This window comes from Montipora capricornis, chromosome 3 (assembly GCF_036669925.1).
Source record: "Montipora capricornis isolate CH-2021 chromosome 3, ASM3666992v2, whole genome shotgun sequence".
NCBI classification, from domain to species: Eukaryota; Metazoa; Cnidaria; class Anthozoa; order Scleractinia; family Acroporidae; genus Montipora; species Montipora capricornis.
Genome location: NC_090885.1, coordinates 17,649,102 through 17,666,601, shown reverse-complemented (window position 1 = coordinate 17,666,601; position 17,500 = coordinate 17,649,102). Strand labels below are relative to the sequence as shown.

General features: G+C 41.8%; 3 protein-coding genes and 1 pseudogene across 4 annotated transcripts in view; 1 reads left to right on the top strand and 3 right to left on the bottom strand.

The window, feature by feature from the left end:
* Positions 1-8,766, bottom strand: part of LOC138042471 (uncharacterized) — a 34,629-nt gene extending 25,863 nt beyond the window's left edge. Inside the window, exons 1-2 of the mRNA XM_068888376.1 lie at positions 8,627-8,766; positions 7,411-7,703 (exon numbers count right to left, since the gene is read on the bottom strand). Coding sequence (XP_068744477.1) covers positions 7,411-7,694 — 284 coding nt within the window. The 5' untranslated portion in view covers positions 7,695-7,703; positions 8,627-8,766. The remainder of the gene's footprint in view (positions 1-7,410; positions 7,704-8,626) is intronic.
* LOC138042467 (uncharacterized) overlaps positions 1-17,500 on the bottom strand; it is a 244,564-nt gene that overhangs the window by 117,102 nt on the left and 109,962 nt on the right. The gene's annotated exons all lie outside the window — the stretch shown is intronic.
* Positions 113-1,522, top strand: LOC138042472 (uncharacterized; annotated as a pseudogene).
* The window catches only part of LOC138042466 (uncharacterized), a 25,790-nt gene continuing 19,457 nt past the window's right edge, over positions 11,168-17,500 (bottom strand). The window contains exons 5-7 of the mRNA XM_068888365.1: positions 17,302-17,414; positions 14,167-14,350; positions 11,168-12,650 (exon numbers count right to left, since the gene is read on the bottom strand). Coding sequence (XP_068744466.1) covers positions 12,592-12,650; positions 14,167-14,350; positions 17,302-17,414 — 356 coding nt within the window. The 3' untranslated portion in view covers positions 11,168-12,591. The remainder of the gene's footprint in view (positions 12,651-14,166; positions 14,351-17,301; positions 17,415-17,500) is intronic.

Below are 17,500 nucleotides of genomic sequence, written 5' to 3'. Positions count from 1 at the left end.
TGGAATTTCATCTTGTCATATTACGCCGTATTCCTTCTTATCAATTTTCTTTCGAAATCAAACAGCATTCCATGGTATTTAATTACCTAATTTTATCTGTTATCGATAAGTCATGCCTCATAGGAAGCGTCCCGCACAACCATCGAGGACAGGCCGCCAAACACGTTCTAAGCGAGTGCGGACATCAGAGCTGACTGCAACGGTCCCACCTCTCCCTGAACAAACTAATAACAACCCCGGTTTGGTCTCCTTGGACGTAAACGCTCTCTCCGCCACCATATCGACGGCCATCTCGGAAGCGGTGAAAACAGCATTATCTAAGGACAGTCTCACCGAGATCTTGAGACAAAACACGTTTGAGGACAGCACGTCGCTTGAAACAACATTAGCAGGCCAGTCTCAAGCCGACCTGTCTTCAGATAGCGTCCCTTCAGCTGTGAGCAGCCATGTCAGTAGCCTCACCGGTGCAGGTACAAGAAATGATTCTCTGCTTCTGGGTCCCGACAATGTGCAACCTAAACAAATTTTTACTAGCGTGTCAGTAAATCTTAGTTCCCGGGTGGGTTCCAAAATTAAAGCTAAAATCTGGGCTAACGAATATGTGGAATTTGGGGCTTTATTAGCATCCACCCCTCAAATCGATAAGTATGCGTTATCGATGACCCCCTCCTCTGGGCCATCAAAGCAGCCGCGGCTGACCCTTGAGCCGTATCACGCAACAAAGAAGGTTTCCCACATACAACAGTGGGTTTCGGCTTTTAACATTTTTGTCTCGGTCTATACTGAGCAATACCAGAGTGAAACCCCGCAGTTGATGAAGTATTGCGAGGTAGTCCGTGACATTGCTTTGTCGAACGGGGATTGGCTCTGGTATGACGAACAATTTCGTTATCTGAGGCAATCTGCACCCGATAAATATCCATGGGATCAAATACATTGGGAACTTTGGTTGAGGTCCTCAGCTAATTTTCGGAGATCACAGTCGATCCCCAATAAGCCCCAAGCCTCGAGACGCCAGCATTTTCGTTCGAATTTTTTTCCACGAGGCACGTGTTAGACATTTCATGCCGGAAAACACTGCCAGGGGTGTCAGTTCGAACACGTTTGCTATAAATGTGGAGCAAAGCACCCAGCAATTCAATGCTCAGTACAAACCCCTCATCAGCGGTATAGTGGAGTTAAACCAAAAGGAAACTCTACTCAAGTATCAGGCCCTTCACAGCCCGCCAGTAACCCCCGTAAGGGTGGACAGGCTTGAATGCCTCTTACACTGTTATGAGCAAAACAAAAAGCATTTTCTTGTCGATGGTTTCCGTTGTGGCTTTCGTGTTAATTTTGTTGGTGATCGGCTTCCTTTTCAATCTCCTAATCTCAAAAGTGTCCTCGCCCAACCGGAAATTGCTAGAATGAAATTGCGCAAGGAATGCGACGCAGGCCGAATTGTGGGTCCTTTTAAAACTCCCCCTTTTGCGAACTTTCGTACGTCTCCCTTGGGCGTTGTACCCAAGAAAGACCCATCTGAATTTCGTTTGATTCATCATTTATCCTATCCCAAAGGAAATTCGGTTAATGATGCTATTCCTGACTATTGTTCCTCTGTCAAATACGCATCCGTTAGTGATGCGATCCCAGCCATTAAAGCCACCGGGGAAGGTTGTTTTTTGGCTAAAACCGACATCAAGTCGGCTTTTCGTATTATACCAATTCATCCTGCCGACTATTCCTTGCTAGGTATGAAGTTCGATAACTTGTATTACTTTGACCGGTGCCTCCCCATGGGTCTTTCTTCTTCATGCAACATTTTTGAAGCTTTTAGTACCACATTGGAGTGGTTGTCTATTCATCGCCTGGGTGCCTCATCTGTTTTGCACATATTAAACGATTTTTTGTTTATTGCTAAAACCAAAGACCGGAGCGAGGCCGACTTGGGCAAGTTTATTTCCTTATGCCATCATCTAGGAGTACCTCTTGCTCCGGACAAAACCGTCGGCCCTGACCCAGTATTGCAATTTGCAGGCATTACCCTTGATTCGGGGAGAAGAGAAGCGCGTCTACCGGATGAAAAGCTTCAAAAATGCCGCATGCTCTTGCACAATTTTTATAAACGTCGCACAGTGAAGCTAAAAGAACTTCAATCTTTAATAGGCTTACTAAATTTCACTTGTCAAGTTATTGTCCCGGGCCGTGCTTTTCTTCGTCGCCTGATCGATCTTACCAAGGGCGTCCGACAGCCACACCACCATATTCGTTTATGTAAAGGCTCGAAACAGGATCTCCTTTTGTGGATGCGGTTTTTAGACGAGTTCAACGGTAAATCATTTTTCCTCGAAGATACATGGGAAACGTCGCATACCCTTGAGCTTTATACCGATGCAGCGGGCTCAATAGGCTTCGGGGCTGTCTTTGGTAAGCACTGGTTCGGCGGCGAATGGCCAGTTACGTGGAAATCTTATAACATTGCAGTTTTAGAGTTATTTCCTATTGTCCTTGCGATACACATTTGGGGACATTTAATGGCTGATAAGTGTGTAATATTCTTTACTGATAACGCTGCCGTTGTTGACATAATCAATAAGCAGACGTCCAAACATCAGAGTATTATGGTGTTGATCAGGGATTTAGTGCTAAGTTGCCTCAGACACAATGTATTATTTCACGCAAAACACATTCCCGGGTTTTACAATACTCGCGCCGATTACATTTCACGTTGTCAGGTAGCAAAGTTCAAGGAACTCTCACCGGATGTAGACCAGAATCCAACTACAGTGCCCGACAACCTACTGCCCAAGAGTTGGTCTCTAACTTGAGTGGCTTGTTGAGCTCAGCATTAACTAAAGGATCCCAGAGATCCTATTAACGCGCGTGGGCCGTCTTTCGTCAATTTTATGCTCAATTTTACGGGTCCCCTAACCCCACGTTGCCATTATCTCCTGTCTGTCTCCCCCTTTATATTTCATATCTTTCTTTCCGAAAATTGGCTTATTCTACGATAACTTTACATCTTTCTGCCATTTCTTACGCTCACAAACTCGGAGGATTTTGTGATCCAACCAAATCGTTTTTATACAAAAATTATTGACAGCCTTAAGTCGTCAAAGACATTCAGATATTCGTTTGCCCATCACAAGACCAGTGTTGCATGAGCTCGTCCGGTCCCTCGAATACACTAACTCTTCGGCTTTTCAACGCACTCTATTTTCGGCCATGTTTCTTACTGCTTTTTATGGACTTTTCCGAATTGGCGAGCTTTCGACCAAGAGCACCCGTTTTGCGTGTTCAGTTGTCCAATACCGAGATCTGCAAATTTTATTGCGTGATGGCGACCCATGCACGGCTAAGATCACTATCACTGATCATAAACATAATCCTGACCACCGGCCATTTGATATCCTAATTACTCGGGATGATTCTGTCATCTTTTGCCCGGTTAAAAGCCTTCTTAAGTACTGCGAGGTACGAGGTACTCGACCTGGCCCTCTTTTTTGTAATTCTGATCAGACATCTATTACTGTCTATCAATTAAATACCGAGCTTCAGCGTTGTCTCCAATATTGCGGTTTAGACCTTAGTCGATACAAAAACCACAGTTTTCGCATCGGGGGCGCGTGTCACGCTGCCGACAAGGGTTTTTCTGATGCGCAAATTAGGGCTCTTGGTCGATGGAAATCCGACGCCTTTAAGGTTTACCTTAGATCTGAAAGTATCAATGCCAATTGACTTAAGCTTGACCGTCCTTCTCCTGTATTTCGTACGTCCTGACAGCTCCGTAGGTCAGACAAGGGCTGCTATGTTGCTGTCCTTTCCCGTGTGGCCACTAAAGTAGGACAGTCAGGGGCTGCTACTTTGCGGCCCACTTTTTAACTTTGCAGTATATAGCCAGGTATCAAAGTACATCGAAAACTATAAAGGACTTGCTATAATATTGCTTTTCTCATTTGTAATATTTTATAACTGGAGGTTTACTGAAGTCGGTCAGACAGGAGCTGCGATTTCACTTTCCTCCGTTCATCCTTATGTCACCCTTTAAATATCGATGTTTACTTTGTCCGAGCCTTCGGCTGACGGTGCCATCGGTCAGGCGGGGGCTGCGGCTTTACGCTCTCCCTTAGGTCCTTAAGTACTTTAACTCCTTTGGTTTCTTAATTCGTTGCACGTGCTCTTAGATTTTTTATTGAAGCCGGTCAGGCAAGGGCTGCGGTTTCACGCTTGCCTGTTAAGACTACACAGGCCTGTCGCTAGCAATTTATATATAACATTATTAGCCACAGCATGATTCTCATAATTCTTGTGTTATCCGACTTCTTTCGCCACGCTAACTCTGCTTTTGCTTGGTGGGGCTGCCACAATCGGTGGCATGTGGCGTCTTTTTCGCCCCACCTTTGCTGAACAATGGTAATCCTGTAAACCACAATTAAGTGTCCTGGATCAAATTAAACACGCCACATGTGTGGCCAAAGTCATCCAATTAATGTGTTTAGCTTTATTGCGCATACTTCAGCAAACTAGTGCGACTTCAAGCAGAGTTAGCGTTTCGCAGAGTCATGCCTCGATATAAAACCAAACATTCAGTGCACGCATAATGTTATCTATGACAAGTCACGACGGTCAAGCATTAATCCGTAAGCCTGGTATGTGTCAAGTATCACCACAGGAAATAAAGGGGGGCGTTCCCTAGAGTTTAAAAGATATTTCTCTGGAGCAATTCGCCCTTCTTCCCGTGGCCCTCGTACCGTTGGTATCTCGCGAAGAAAACATTTTCCCGCTCCCCCCATCCCCTGTCACCAGACATCGAATTAATTGCGTACATTTAGTAATGTGGGCGCGTCTTTTTCGCCCCATCTTTGCTGAACAATGGTAATCCTGTAGACCACAATTAAGTGTCCTGGATCAAATTAAACACGCCACATGTGTGGCCAAAGTCATCCAATTAATGTGTTTAGCTTTATTGCGCATACTTCAGCAAACTAGTGCGACTTCAAGCAGAGTTAGCGTTTCGCAGAGTCATGCCTCGATATAAAATATATTCTTCGTTTGCATCCACGTGATGAGACGGCTATATTGTTGTACAAAACGTTAGAAAATGGCCTCACAAAGTTTTGCGTAATAATGGCGTCAAGTTCCCAAAAGACATTTTAATGCATGTTCTGTACACCAACATGGCCGCCGTGACGTCAGATACAAATCATCAATAAATAAATAAATAAATAAATAATGGAAGACTGTCTTCCAAGTGCTTCATTCAAATAGTAATGACACTGCATATGGTTGTTCTTTTCGAGATCAAGCGTGTCTGGGCCCAGACAAGACGTTACGAGAATGCATACCCTTCATTTCGCTTCTATCTGGATGCTGTACGATTTCAGGGTTTGGCCTTAATCGCACTGTGGCCATGTTGAGTCCCGAATTGAAAACTTTTGGTTTTTGCGCACTGAAACTCGTTCCCAAACATTTCAACTCGATGCTCGGGGTACGAAATCTATTGTCTATGGCCAATATGGCCGCCTCGATTTCATGCAAGTGCATGGAGCCCATGAAGGAGCCAGCTGCAACTGCTCAGGTCAACTGTCCAGTTTTTACAATACAACGGTAATAAAACCGTTGTTGGTTCCTTCTACTAATCGTTCTGGCCATCGCCATTGTTAGTAAGTCCACTACCAAATTTTAAGCCTCATTGTTGTGTTCAACTTTCCTACTGGTTTATGATCAGAATTCAACTTCTCTGAATATTCTTGAGCAATGGGTACAAGCAAAAGTATTATTAGCGGAGCTCCGCGAGCACCATAGTTAAGAAAATATGGTAACCCCTCGATGCGAGAAATTTTGGTTTTATAGCCAGGACGTCATCGAACTTCCGTTCGTACGTCCGTCGGTCTGTACGTACGTCCACTCGTCCATGTATGCCAATGTGACCAGTATCATGCTAGTTTACCGCACACATCTTTGATATTGGACATCCATGTTTTGATCAATTGACACCTGTCAAAACAAGGTATCCGCTGACCAGTATCACGTGACCATATCGCGGGGTAGAGCTTAGAGCTCACCGAGGTCAGCGGGTTTTGTTTAAGTTGACCGCTGACCAGGTACTGGTTTTCGATTGGATTGCAGGCTCAATACAGGTCAACTCACCTAAACATAAACGAGGCTTCATTTTTCGCGCGCTTTCTGTGGCCATTGTAAGTCCATTACCAAATTTTAAGCTTGCTTCAACTTTGCTACTGGTTTATGACACTGCCTGAAAGAGGCAACCCAGAATTCAAATTTCCTGAACAGTTTTGGGCAATCAGTACAATCAAATATTTAAGAAATAGAAAACATATACTGTGTTTCTATCGAGTTAAAGAAACACGAGTGAAAGTTTGGGAGAACGAGAATGCTGTGGGAACACGAGCCACAGGCGAGTGTTTCCACAGCTTTTTCGAGCTCTCCCAAACTTTCACTCATGTTTCTATAACTCGATAGAAACACGGAGTACATGTTTTCTATTTCTTTTAGAAAACAACGCGACAAAAAAAAGGAAAACAACTTGTTAACTCTAATGTAATGTAAACTCTAATGTAAATTCAAAATGTAAATCTTTTTGCTCGCGCCATCAGTACGTCAACAGCTTGCGCTAGTTCTGTCTCCATCGAGTTATAGAAACACGATATTTAACCAATCAGCGCGTATTTTCTTAGGACTGTTTTCTAAATTATCATATGGCAAGCGATTCTCAGGCTAAGCGGAGCACTATGATTGGCTGTTGTTTGGTCGGGATTTTACAGTACGGACCATAACCATGGAAACGATCCGTTTCGATATGTTTTCTCTCTCTCTCTTCATCGCAACAGTACAATTATAGCAAGCGGAATTTAGTTTTAAATTAATGTAAAAGGATGCCGTTTAAACTTCGCTGTTGGAAGACGAAGATTACGAACATTCACAAAGCGGAGAAGTGTCCGATTGCTCAAAGAAACGATACCATACAATTAACAACTTACTAACCTCACTTGCTGGGGACCGTTCTGGGGAATATTGGCCCTTTTTCCGTCTTATACCGGGCTCGGTTAATGAAGTTATTATTTTACTAGAAATCGAACGCACTTTACAAATTCATGATTATTACTAGTTTTAAAATTGATCACTACTGGTATTTTTCTGGGTGGAGTCGGTTTTCGGGGCAAAAGTGAGGACCGTTCAGTTCACAAATTGCCTGGAGCCTTTGATTGAAGTTTGGCCGTCGCAGTCCGTTACTAATTTTCTGTACTTTGTCGAAACTTCTACTCCAGACAATAACTCACAATTTTTCAAGGTTAGTTACCAGGCTCCGTGGTCCGTGGAAGTCAAAACACCTCATTTGACTTCCGTGCTCCGTGGTCCTTAACTCACACAAATCATTACAACCTAATTCATTTATAAACAAACCCATACCTATCCGCTGGAGGATCACTCCCTTTTTCGAACAGTTGCTTTTTCTGTAACTTTGATTCAACATCTTTCAGATAGTCCTCTTCATGATTGCTGTTAACGTATTTTTCCAGGCCAGCGAGAATTTTAATTTCCTCCTTCGCAAAGGGACGTTTCCATATCGGTCTTTTTCGTTTGACTAACAGAGCTAAAGGTTTTGCTGTCATTGAATGTCCATGTAACAGCGTTAAGTAGTTAGGATCACCGAAATTCTCCTTAGTAAATTTATGAAACAGCTCCTCGATCATGATCTCAAACTGAAATTGAAATTGTCATCGGAATCACTGTAGTGTCTCTAAGACGTCCGTTAAGTTCAGGATATACTCGTAAAACAGTAGCGAAACGATGGTTGCTAACCTTTTCCAGAGTAATTTTGACTACTTTAAAATACATTGGAGGCCAAATAATTCCAAAGATTTCCGTGTAAATAGAGCTTACACGGAGCTTTTACAAAGCTCCATAAATGGTAGCTATACTAACATCTAATAACAAAAGTGCTCCAAGTGTCTCTGTATCTAACGAAAACTTACGTTTTCGTGGGGACTGGAGGGGAAAATAAACAGTCAAGTATACCAACGAAATTCTTTAAGGGGCCCTTCAACGTAGGATTCTTAGACGCACAACTATAATGGCGTGGTTAGAGTTTGGCTATTCCAGATGGCACGTTTAAAAGTGTTTTTTAACGTGACATTAGTATCTGTCCCCTCTAGATCTCCGTCATCTATCCTATCCGTGTCTCATCTATGAAAAGAAAAAGAAAGCGAAATTATACTTGGATCGCGCTTTACGGATTCATACATTAAGCGGGCTATCTCCTCTCTATCATCTATCCTATCTGTGTCTCATCTATGAGAAGAAAAAAGGCAAAGAAATTATTCTTGGATCACGTTTTACGAATTCATACATCATCAGTGGGTTACGGAAGCAGGGCGAAAGTTTCGCTCGGTACAATGGGGGAACTATCATATCCGAAATTTAAGTTTTAGCTCCTTCGTTGCCTGGCATATTACCTACAAATGTCGATGAACTTCCTCAGATTTTCATGCTTCTTCGACAGGCAGCAGCACGTCGTTTGCCGTTTAGCGTTTCACGAAATTTCTCTGTTCTTTACAAAGCCTTAGTGAACTCAGTTGGCGCAACTAGAGTATGGATGTATTGTAAAGAACTAGTAAATACTTACTGCAAAAATACTTGCTGAAACAGCTGTTTCTTTACGATCTGACCAACGCTGCTGTTCAATTCCCAAAGAATAAAATTCAAGGATTCGACTGAATATCAAGCAACGGACCCAGCGGGAAGACTATGAAGCAGGAAGGAGCGATGACCAGATAAGGAAATAAAAGCGGACCTTTCCTTTCGCTTTTGAACCTTTCGGTTTCCACAAGATCATGATCGGACAAAAAAGGTATCATGACAATATCTATCGTGCTATAAATGGCGGCTTACGCGCAGTTATCATTCCTGCCAGAATAAAACACTTTCAGTTTGGAAAGTTGCGAGTCATTTCGATTTATCCAAGAGCAAGGATGGCGCTCAGAGAGGTTTTTCTCCGGGTATTCCGGTTTCCCCCTTGCTCAAATACCATCCTATGGTTTGATAGTTGATTTAGTTTGATTTCTACACAGTGTTCCCAACTAGTCCCCAAGCGCTAAACTGATACAATTGACACTTAAATAAAGTTCATCATTATTATGATTATACTAGAATTAGTACTAGAATGACGTATTAGTACATGCGATCACAAGATTTCGACTGCAGTTCAAAATAAATGAGCAAGACTAATTTTTCTTTCTAAGATCAACAAAATTGAACGAGACTGTAGCGGAAAACGCTGATATAGATGGTTTGCTTCGTCTTCCTCGAGATGGAAACGAAAATTTCCGAAGGATGGCCTGTTTCGTAACACAATTTCTGGCGTTCCCGAGTTTCCTTATAGCAAACGTCAATAACAATCACGATAATTATAATGAACTTTGACTGTCAAGTGTATTTAGCGCTCATGCAGGGACTAACTGGGAACACGGTACAAAAATCGAGTCAAAACAACACATATCAAATAATGGGTTGGTTTTTGAGGAGAGGCGAAAACCGGAGTACCTGGAGATAAACCTTTCGGAGCAGAGTAGAGAACCAACAAACTCAACCCACATATGCCGCTGAGTCTGGGAATCGAAACCGGGTCACATTGGTGGGAGGCGAGCGCTCTCACCACTGCGCCATCCCGGCTCCGTTCTATGTCTCAATGTAGCCTAGCACTGAAGATCTCTAATAGGCCATTTTCGAAATATCAAATATTCAGCTTGATATATAGTGAGGCAGTGAGGACAAAAAGAATAGAAACACGTTGGAATGAATTACATATCGTCCACTTTCCATTGTCGTTGTGCTCTACACCTCTCTTTCAAGCTGAATTTTATTATATCGAAAAAGGCCTATTGATGAGACAGCAAATCAATACAAATCAACTGTTTTTCTTTTAATAAGACGAGAAAACCGGTGCAAAATAACTTCGCTGCAGTGCAGAGAACAAGGAAACGCAACCCACGTACTAGTGTGACAGAGTCCAGCAAGAGCCTGGGACACATTGGTGCTCTCGCGCAACTGCATCAACACTGAATTCCCGTTAAGTTTTCGACCAGAAAATCCAATCCAATTTCGAAGCAACGATCTGCCCATTTTAGAAAGCTGGTCTTTCAACAGATTTACAAGACCAGATGAAAAAACATAACTGCAAAGTTTCGTGTATCTGAAAGGCCTGGCTTTGGAGACAGAGAGAAATATAAGGTCTCTGAAAAGACGCCCAAAAAGTTTCGGGCGTATTACGAGGGCCATAAATCTTTTTGTGTCTGCAAACCAAGGCGGTTTCTCGAGAAATGAAACTTTGAAATGATGTTGTTCTTTCCTATTTTGTAAATCTGTTCAAAGACCAGCAAAAGTCCCGAAAAGCCAATTGTGAATCTGCGATCCGCCAGTTTTGAAAACTGGTTTATTTTACATGTTTTCAATGAAACAACATGCAAAATGATTCTGGAGAGCTTTTCATTTTTAAGATAAAGATGGAATTCTTTCCTTCGCGAAACGGGCAGCAGCTTTCTAAAACAGGCGGAACGTAGTGTCACCTGTCACCATTGGCTTTTTCGGGCCGCAAAGCTACAACAGACAAAGGAGTAGAATTTTTATAAACTTTATCTTAAAACGTCTTAGTTCGTAAATAGACCATATATAATGTTAACATTGTTTCCACAGGAAAAAAACCAGGCTCTCTAAGCTTAAGTGATGTATTCTCATCCGCGTTCCTGATGTCATCAAAAACTACATCTATTCTGTCAAAGGTCTCCACTAGAAGCGCATACACCCAAAGCAAACAAAGCGAGGGATTTATTCAGCGTTCATTTAAGCTTAACTTTGGCCGACAATTACTTTATTAAATGTGGTAAATGGAAGGGACACGGTGACAATATTAGTTTTTACGCCTAATAGGGGTTTTAGCTTATAGTCAACAGTTTAAGAACAACTGAATATTTTTCATTGCATTTGAAGGGGGAACCGAAGCCATAAATTGAGGATTTCTTTCTTTGAAGCTTTGGCCACGAATACGGTTAATGTTTCAACTTTCTTCATCCTATAAACTGTAAGCACAAACCCACAAAAGGGAGACCATGTAGGTCTGTTATATTCCTTTAATCAAGTTTCATATTGACAGTGATGTCACAGTATTCCGCTGATAATTAATTTGAGCTGACAATGATGAGGCCCCAAAAGCAGGAAAAACGTAACTTCAAACTCAATTTTCTTGCTCATATCAAGGGAGAAGCAAAAGCAAGCATCAAGACTTCATTTTTACAGTACATTCTTCTTCATAATCAAGGAAAAAAATAATACAGTTGGAGTTTAGGCCTTAAGTTGTCCTTTAAACAATACCAAATGGGCATGTATTCACTTGCAAGCCGAGATAAAAGTGAAGATACACAGTAGCGTAAGCCAACGATGGGGCTGAACTATCATTAGCTACAACTGCGCTCGTTTACAAAGATCTTTTACTTGCTGGTACTATTGATGGTAACATGTTGCTTTGTAGGTTAATTTTCTATTGAAATCGCTGGGTGTTACAATGTTGAATTCGCTCTCTCCGCGAACCAAAGCCTCCACACGTTAATAGTTCGTCCCCTTCAACACAGTCTCGTAATACAGAATACTGACAGAATACTGAATCAGCAATCTTACGAAATAAGGATCGGACACCTTTTGGAGCAGTTTGTTCTCTCTTTGCATCGGTTTAAGTCATAGGATAACTCGATCCTCAAAACCACCTTTAAAAATACAAAAATCCAACAATTGCTGTCAAACAAAAAACAAAAATATTGTTTAATTTTAGGCACTCTTTATTACAAATTTTACACTACTCAAGTGCTCAGAAGAAAATAGGGGATTTTCCAACAAGTTGTTTGTTTCTCACAATTACGCAGTAAAAGAAGCGACAAGAAAATCTCTTTTTAATAAGGCAAATTAGTCTCGATCAAGGCTGATGACACAAATGTCAACTCACGCAATGAACAACCAGGGAGCTTACGCAAGGACGACGACAACGTCTACGAGAACACAACAAAAAAATAACTCTAATGAGCAAAAACAAAAGCTCTGCACTCCCTGCAAGTCCGTTTTTCATTTTGGTGCATTTCTTTGCCGTCCTCGTCCTAACAACGACGTGAATTGAGCAGTTTTCAGGTTGTGTAGAGGACGTGAGAACCAAACGAAACATTAATACACTTTCTCCCCAAACAACCAAACAATTCATGCCAATTTTATTCCTGCAAGTTTCATACACACTTTCGATTCCGAACGACCTGGGGTTGTAACGAAGTTATTACAATAACGCGAAATAGTATTTTTAGACGACGTTCTCTTTGGCGGCGTCGTTGTCCCTGCATAAGCTCCCTATTGACAGCTAAACGTCGCCCGATGTGAAGGAATCCGGAATCCAGCATATGTGAGGCTTTGGAATCTGGAATCAAGAGCGTGGAATCCGGAATCCATAGTATGAATCCAGAATCCGGGATCTATTTTGGTGGAACCCGTGAGTCCCCGACTCGGGATTTAGAACCTGGATTCCTTTACATAGGGCGATAAACGTAAATAGTAATGCTTTTAGTCCTCAGCAGCGTCAAGTGTCATCTCGAGCTCTGTCCAATCCTCGTCAGGCAGATCTAAGGGGTAAATTTCAAATTGTGTTAGTTTCATAAAACTTTGGGTTATTTATCTGTCACATATCAGCTATCAGACTAAGGAGGGAACTAGCAAAAGGTTACTTAGCCTGAGGGTTGTTCCAGAATCGATGAAACAGTTACCTGTCTCCCTGGGATAGAACGTGTGATCGCCTTGCAGAAGGGCGGTTGTCAAGAGATTTAGTTTTTTGTTCATTCCAGTCTTGTTGAATTGTCTGACTCATCGTTCTTTATTTAAAACTTCACTTTAATCCATAAGTGCAATATTGATACAAATTACTTGAACAGCGCGTGGCAGAAAGATTACATGTTTTCTTTTATTACAGCCTTCAAGGCAAAGTATCTCATAGTAAACTGTTCTAAGCCTTCATGGTTCTTGACATTAATTTCAATTTGAACACATTGCATGTTCTTGCGTAAGGGATAATAAAGAGTTTAGCTCCATATATGTCTTGTTTTCGCAGTGGCTTTTGAGAGGAACTGAGTTAAGCCCTTGAAGAGAACTACTGATGCAAACACTGAAACAGGTGATGCAAGCTTCATTGTTTCTTGGCTCGATTACCAGCCGCTGTTTCGAGAAATGAGCCAGCGGTCACTCCTAAGATCACGGCTGCACGCGTGAGGTGAGGCATTGTAATCTCCGCCAATCAGAAAAACGCCTGCACAAATCGTATAAATTATATTGTTTGGGTCAAATTGTGGCTTCGAAGGTATTCTTTGACCCGGCCTGTTCGAGCTTTACAGTGCTTTTAAGGTGGCAAACAACCAAGATTTCGACAACGGAAAGTCACTAATTTTCCAGTTGGCGCCAAGGGCAAAATACGGCTTTTAAATCAATTTCTATGGCAATTTATCCTCAGAATTCGCTAATGTAAGAGCAAGTAAAATTAAAATTGATGCTTAGTTTATTGTTCGAAGAGAAAATGAGAGGACAGAGACGGAGGCTTGAGGCGTTGGCCGGGATATGTTATGTCCACGAAAGTTATTTTTAGACGAGCGGAAGTCTTTGTTCTAGCGAAAGTCTGTCTTCTGAGACGTCCGCATGAAATCTTGCCTCGCTCTCAGGTTCTTAGTGAAAAGAGAAAATGATGGCGCACGTGGAAGGCTGATGAATATTTATTTTCTTTCAAACATTGGACCGAGGTTGTCCTGCATACGGACGTCTCGGAAGACTTCCGCTCGTCTAAAAATAACTTTCGTGGACATGACATATCCCAAGGGCTGGACCGGGAGCCTCCTTCTCTGTCCCCTCATTTTCTCTTGATTGTTCCTGTGACACAATTTCTTGTGCATGCGCAGTAGGATCAAGAGCGTGAGGTTTCTGTATTTTTCGTCCAGTCCAGCAGTTAAGCACAATATGTAAGCAAGATGAAATTAAATTGTTCTTGTTGTTACTATGAATTCAAGTCGACCTATGACCCAGTAAGTAATAATCCCGGCGAACACTGGATGATTCTTCATTTCTTTGAAACAACAAATATGTCATTCCCTTACTTACCATCAAGCAGTTTGAAAATAATTCCACAGCTCTGAATGTCCTCTCTCGTTACCCCTGTAAAATCAAGTATACGCTGACTCGTAGTTGCAGGAATGTACATGCTTTGCAGAAATTTGCAGTCGCCACTGGTCAACGGCACAGAAAGTAAAATCCTCGTCTCATCAGTGGTCAATATTCTTTCAAACTGTGAAGAGATGACACTGTGAGCGCATTATCACTTGATTTTCGCAAGTTTGCTATTCCACTGGTTTTGCTTTGCCACTCTCGTGATTTGCCAAAATAGTGTGCTTTTACATCGTTAAACAATCGAAAGCAAAAAAAAACAATACTGTTTACGGGGGATACCGACCGTTAACGTGTCTGTAGTTTAAACTAGACCCTCCGTGAGGGTACACTGGGTTGCCTGTGGTACGTGCAGCGTTCCAGGCAATTTTTTTCAAGTTGGGGGGTCATTAAAGACCATTTAAGGGCTCACCCAGAAGTCATACCAGCAGAGGCCCTTTGGCTCACAAGTCCTCACACGTTCGTACGACGAAACAGATCCTTTTCTGAGGTTAAAAACCTGGCTACCGGCCTATTAATTAATCATTTGTCAGGAAGAAGAAATTCCTGTCCTCTTTAAAAAAATTGACACGCATTGCTTACGTGTGGTAGTGAAGTAACACAGCGATTTATTCCATAATGTCAACTGAGCTGTGTGTTGTCTTCCAGGAGATTCAAGTTGTCCTTGCGTAATATGTAGCTCTAACAGTGCATGATATTGTTTTGGTTTTGTCTATCATTGTAGTGCCATGGTAGAAGTCTTGGGTAAATAGCCTGAGAAGACATGTGGTTACTAGCAAAGTACTGAACCCAGAGAGATTGAAGAAAATAAAAGAGAATCGAGAAACATTGGCTTCTGGGCTGACATGTTGATCATGCAACTTCTTTCCACCACAAGTGTAAGCGTGCACTGACAACATCTGACAGCTTTGTAAACAAAAGTTTAAAGCTGAAGTTAAACCCTATCCGCCGGGGTTAGTAACTGGATGGGCGACAGAAGCATAGGACCGAAAATTCTATTTTAATGCTATCAAATGCGAACCAAGCAAGATACAGATTTTGTTAGCTTGCTTTATGCAAAACAATTATTGATGTAAAAGTAAATAAATATGGATACACAGTTTTTAAGATGAGCAGAAGGAAGTTTCAGGACGGTCGATCGAGAATAAAATATTTTGCCATCGGTAACAAAATTTACGACATGAAATCAGCGAAAAACATTTTGGGAGATTTTAGTTGTTTTGTTGTAATTGTACTTTTGGCTGCACCAAGTAAATCGCACATCGAATTCAGCGGGCGCAGTGATCAAGTTACCGCGGCATGTTTACTCGCGAAACAGTGAAGCATCTCTGTTAAATTATGCTTAGATACCGGGTTTTTGTTTTTGTTAGTTTTCTTTTTCTTTCAATTGTTATAGATTTTGACAAGAAATGTGCGAATTCAACACAAAGATCACAATCGCCCAACTCTCAGAGGTTGACCATTGTTTCTGGAAAATCAAACATTTACTCTCCAAGACAAGGTTATTTATCACCAGGTAATTCCATCGTTTTGGTAATAGCAGCTACTATATTATTCATCAGCGTCACAATCTTTTGCCGATTTTGCGGGTCATTTTGTTGAAACTCAAGCACGCTTCCAACAGACCTGTTTATTTTCGTGACTTTTGCGTTACCACAAAAATTCTCCCCGTATCACATTTCAACACATGTATGCAAATTTGCTAAGCTCGAAAATTACACAACATGATAAATTTACAAAAGCTGGAAATTTCACAGAAATATTTTTCAGCGAAACATTTATTGAAACAAGCAACATATTTGCTATAAGAGGCAAGAAACCCTTCCTATTTCAGTTGCGTGCGTGCAAGCGAAACACACAATCACAAAGCATATGCAATGAAATAAATTTCTCACAGTTCACTTCAAACCCTTTTCGAAATAACCTTGACCGTACATAATAAAGCACAAAAGAGACAACAAGCTTTCATTCCAATTTTTTCTAACCTTTGCAGAGTTGAGTACAAAATGAATGTTACTTGCCAGACAAACAGGCAAACTTTAAATAGATGCGACTTCAGTAAACACTGTGAGACACAACAGAGATCACTGTGACAGATCGACTGGTGGTGTTCGATTCCTCCTCTGTCTTTGTTGCACCCGTAAGTTACCAGAGAAATTTCCATTTGGTTTCAGTGTTGTACGTAACACCACCTTGGCGAAATATTAAAAGTACAGCTCATGTTGATTTCGGCTCGACGGGCGAAAGATTCACGCTGTCGAAGTCCATTACTCGTCCATTACCAGATCTTTATGTTTCACCGCCTGTCTTGACGTTACATTCTTGAGCTCCATATGAGTATATTTTCTTTAAAGATGTACTAAAACGCCATTCGCGTTACAATGACTTCCGACGCCATTACAGGTTAATTGTGCAGAGCAAGCTACGCATTACCCCAGCCCCCTCAAACCTAACAAAATACGCACAGAAGACTATGCACAAAGACACCACTTAGCAGGGGAGTGACAGGCAAGACTTTTTAAACACAGATTCCGACTGGGTTTGCCATACTGGCAACCCAGTAAAAACTATGTCTTTTACCAGGTCACCCATCCCAGAACAAACTCCTTCAAACCGGGATTAACTAATTGCGTGGCGAGTTACCATACACTTGTCCGAATTTAGCGAAATCCCGAGCAAATTGTAGACGTTCTTTGTCTTTTGCGTTCTATGTACATGTAATCATTTTGACTTGCTCCGAGTGGTTTTCCCCTCGCTTGCCAGTTTTGGTCAAGGAAAAGCTAGAATATTCCTTAAAACCAATCAAAAGCCAACAGAGTGATGATGCCGTTTTCTTTCTCAATACCTGTGTCACTGCCCTGAAACTATCTACAGCCTTGTGTTGTTATGCTGATTCCTGATCTTGTTTACCTACCTCGTTCCCAGAGTCTCTCTTCTGGAAACGAGGTTGCTGTTCTACCTCCTTCCCGTGTTGCACAGATGTGTGAATCAATCAAGGGAGGTATTCCCCAATCCCCAAGCCTATATCCTTCAGATCTACTGGCAAGTTAACAATTTTGTTTCTTGACTCACCCATCCCAGGTATTTTCTGACCCGCGCTTTTCGTTGCTCTCGGTCCTTCTCTGTCATTAAAACCGTCTTGTATATAGTGTCCATCATTTCAATGTCTTCGGCAGTGAAATAATCTGGAGTCAAAAGTAAAATCTATTCGATAAGAGTAGGGGACGTAGTCCCCGGTGTTGTGGTCTGACGTAATCTGGGTGGGGGAATC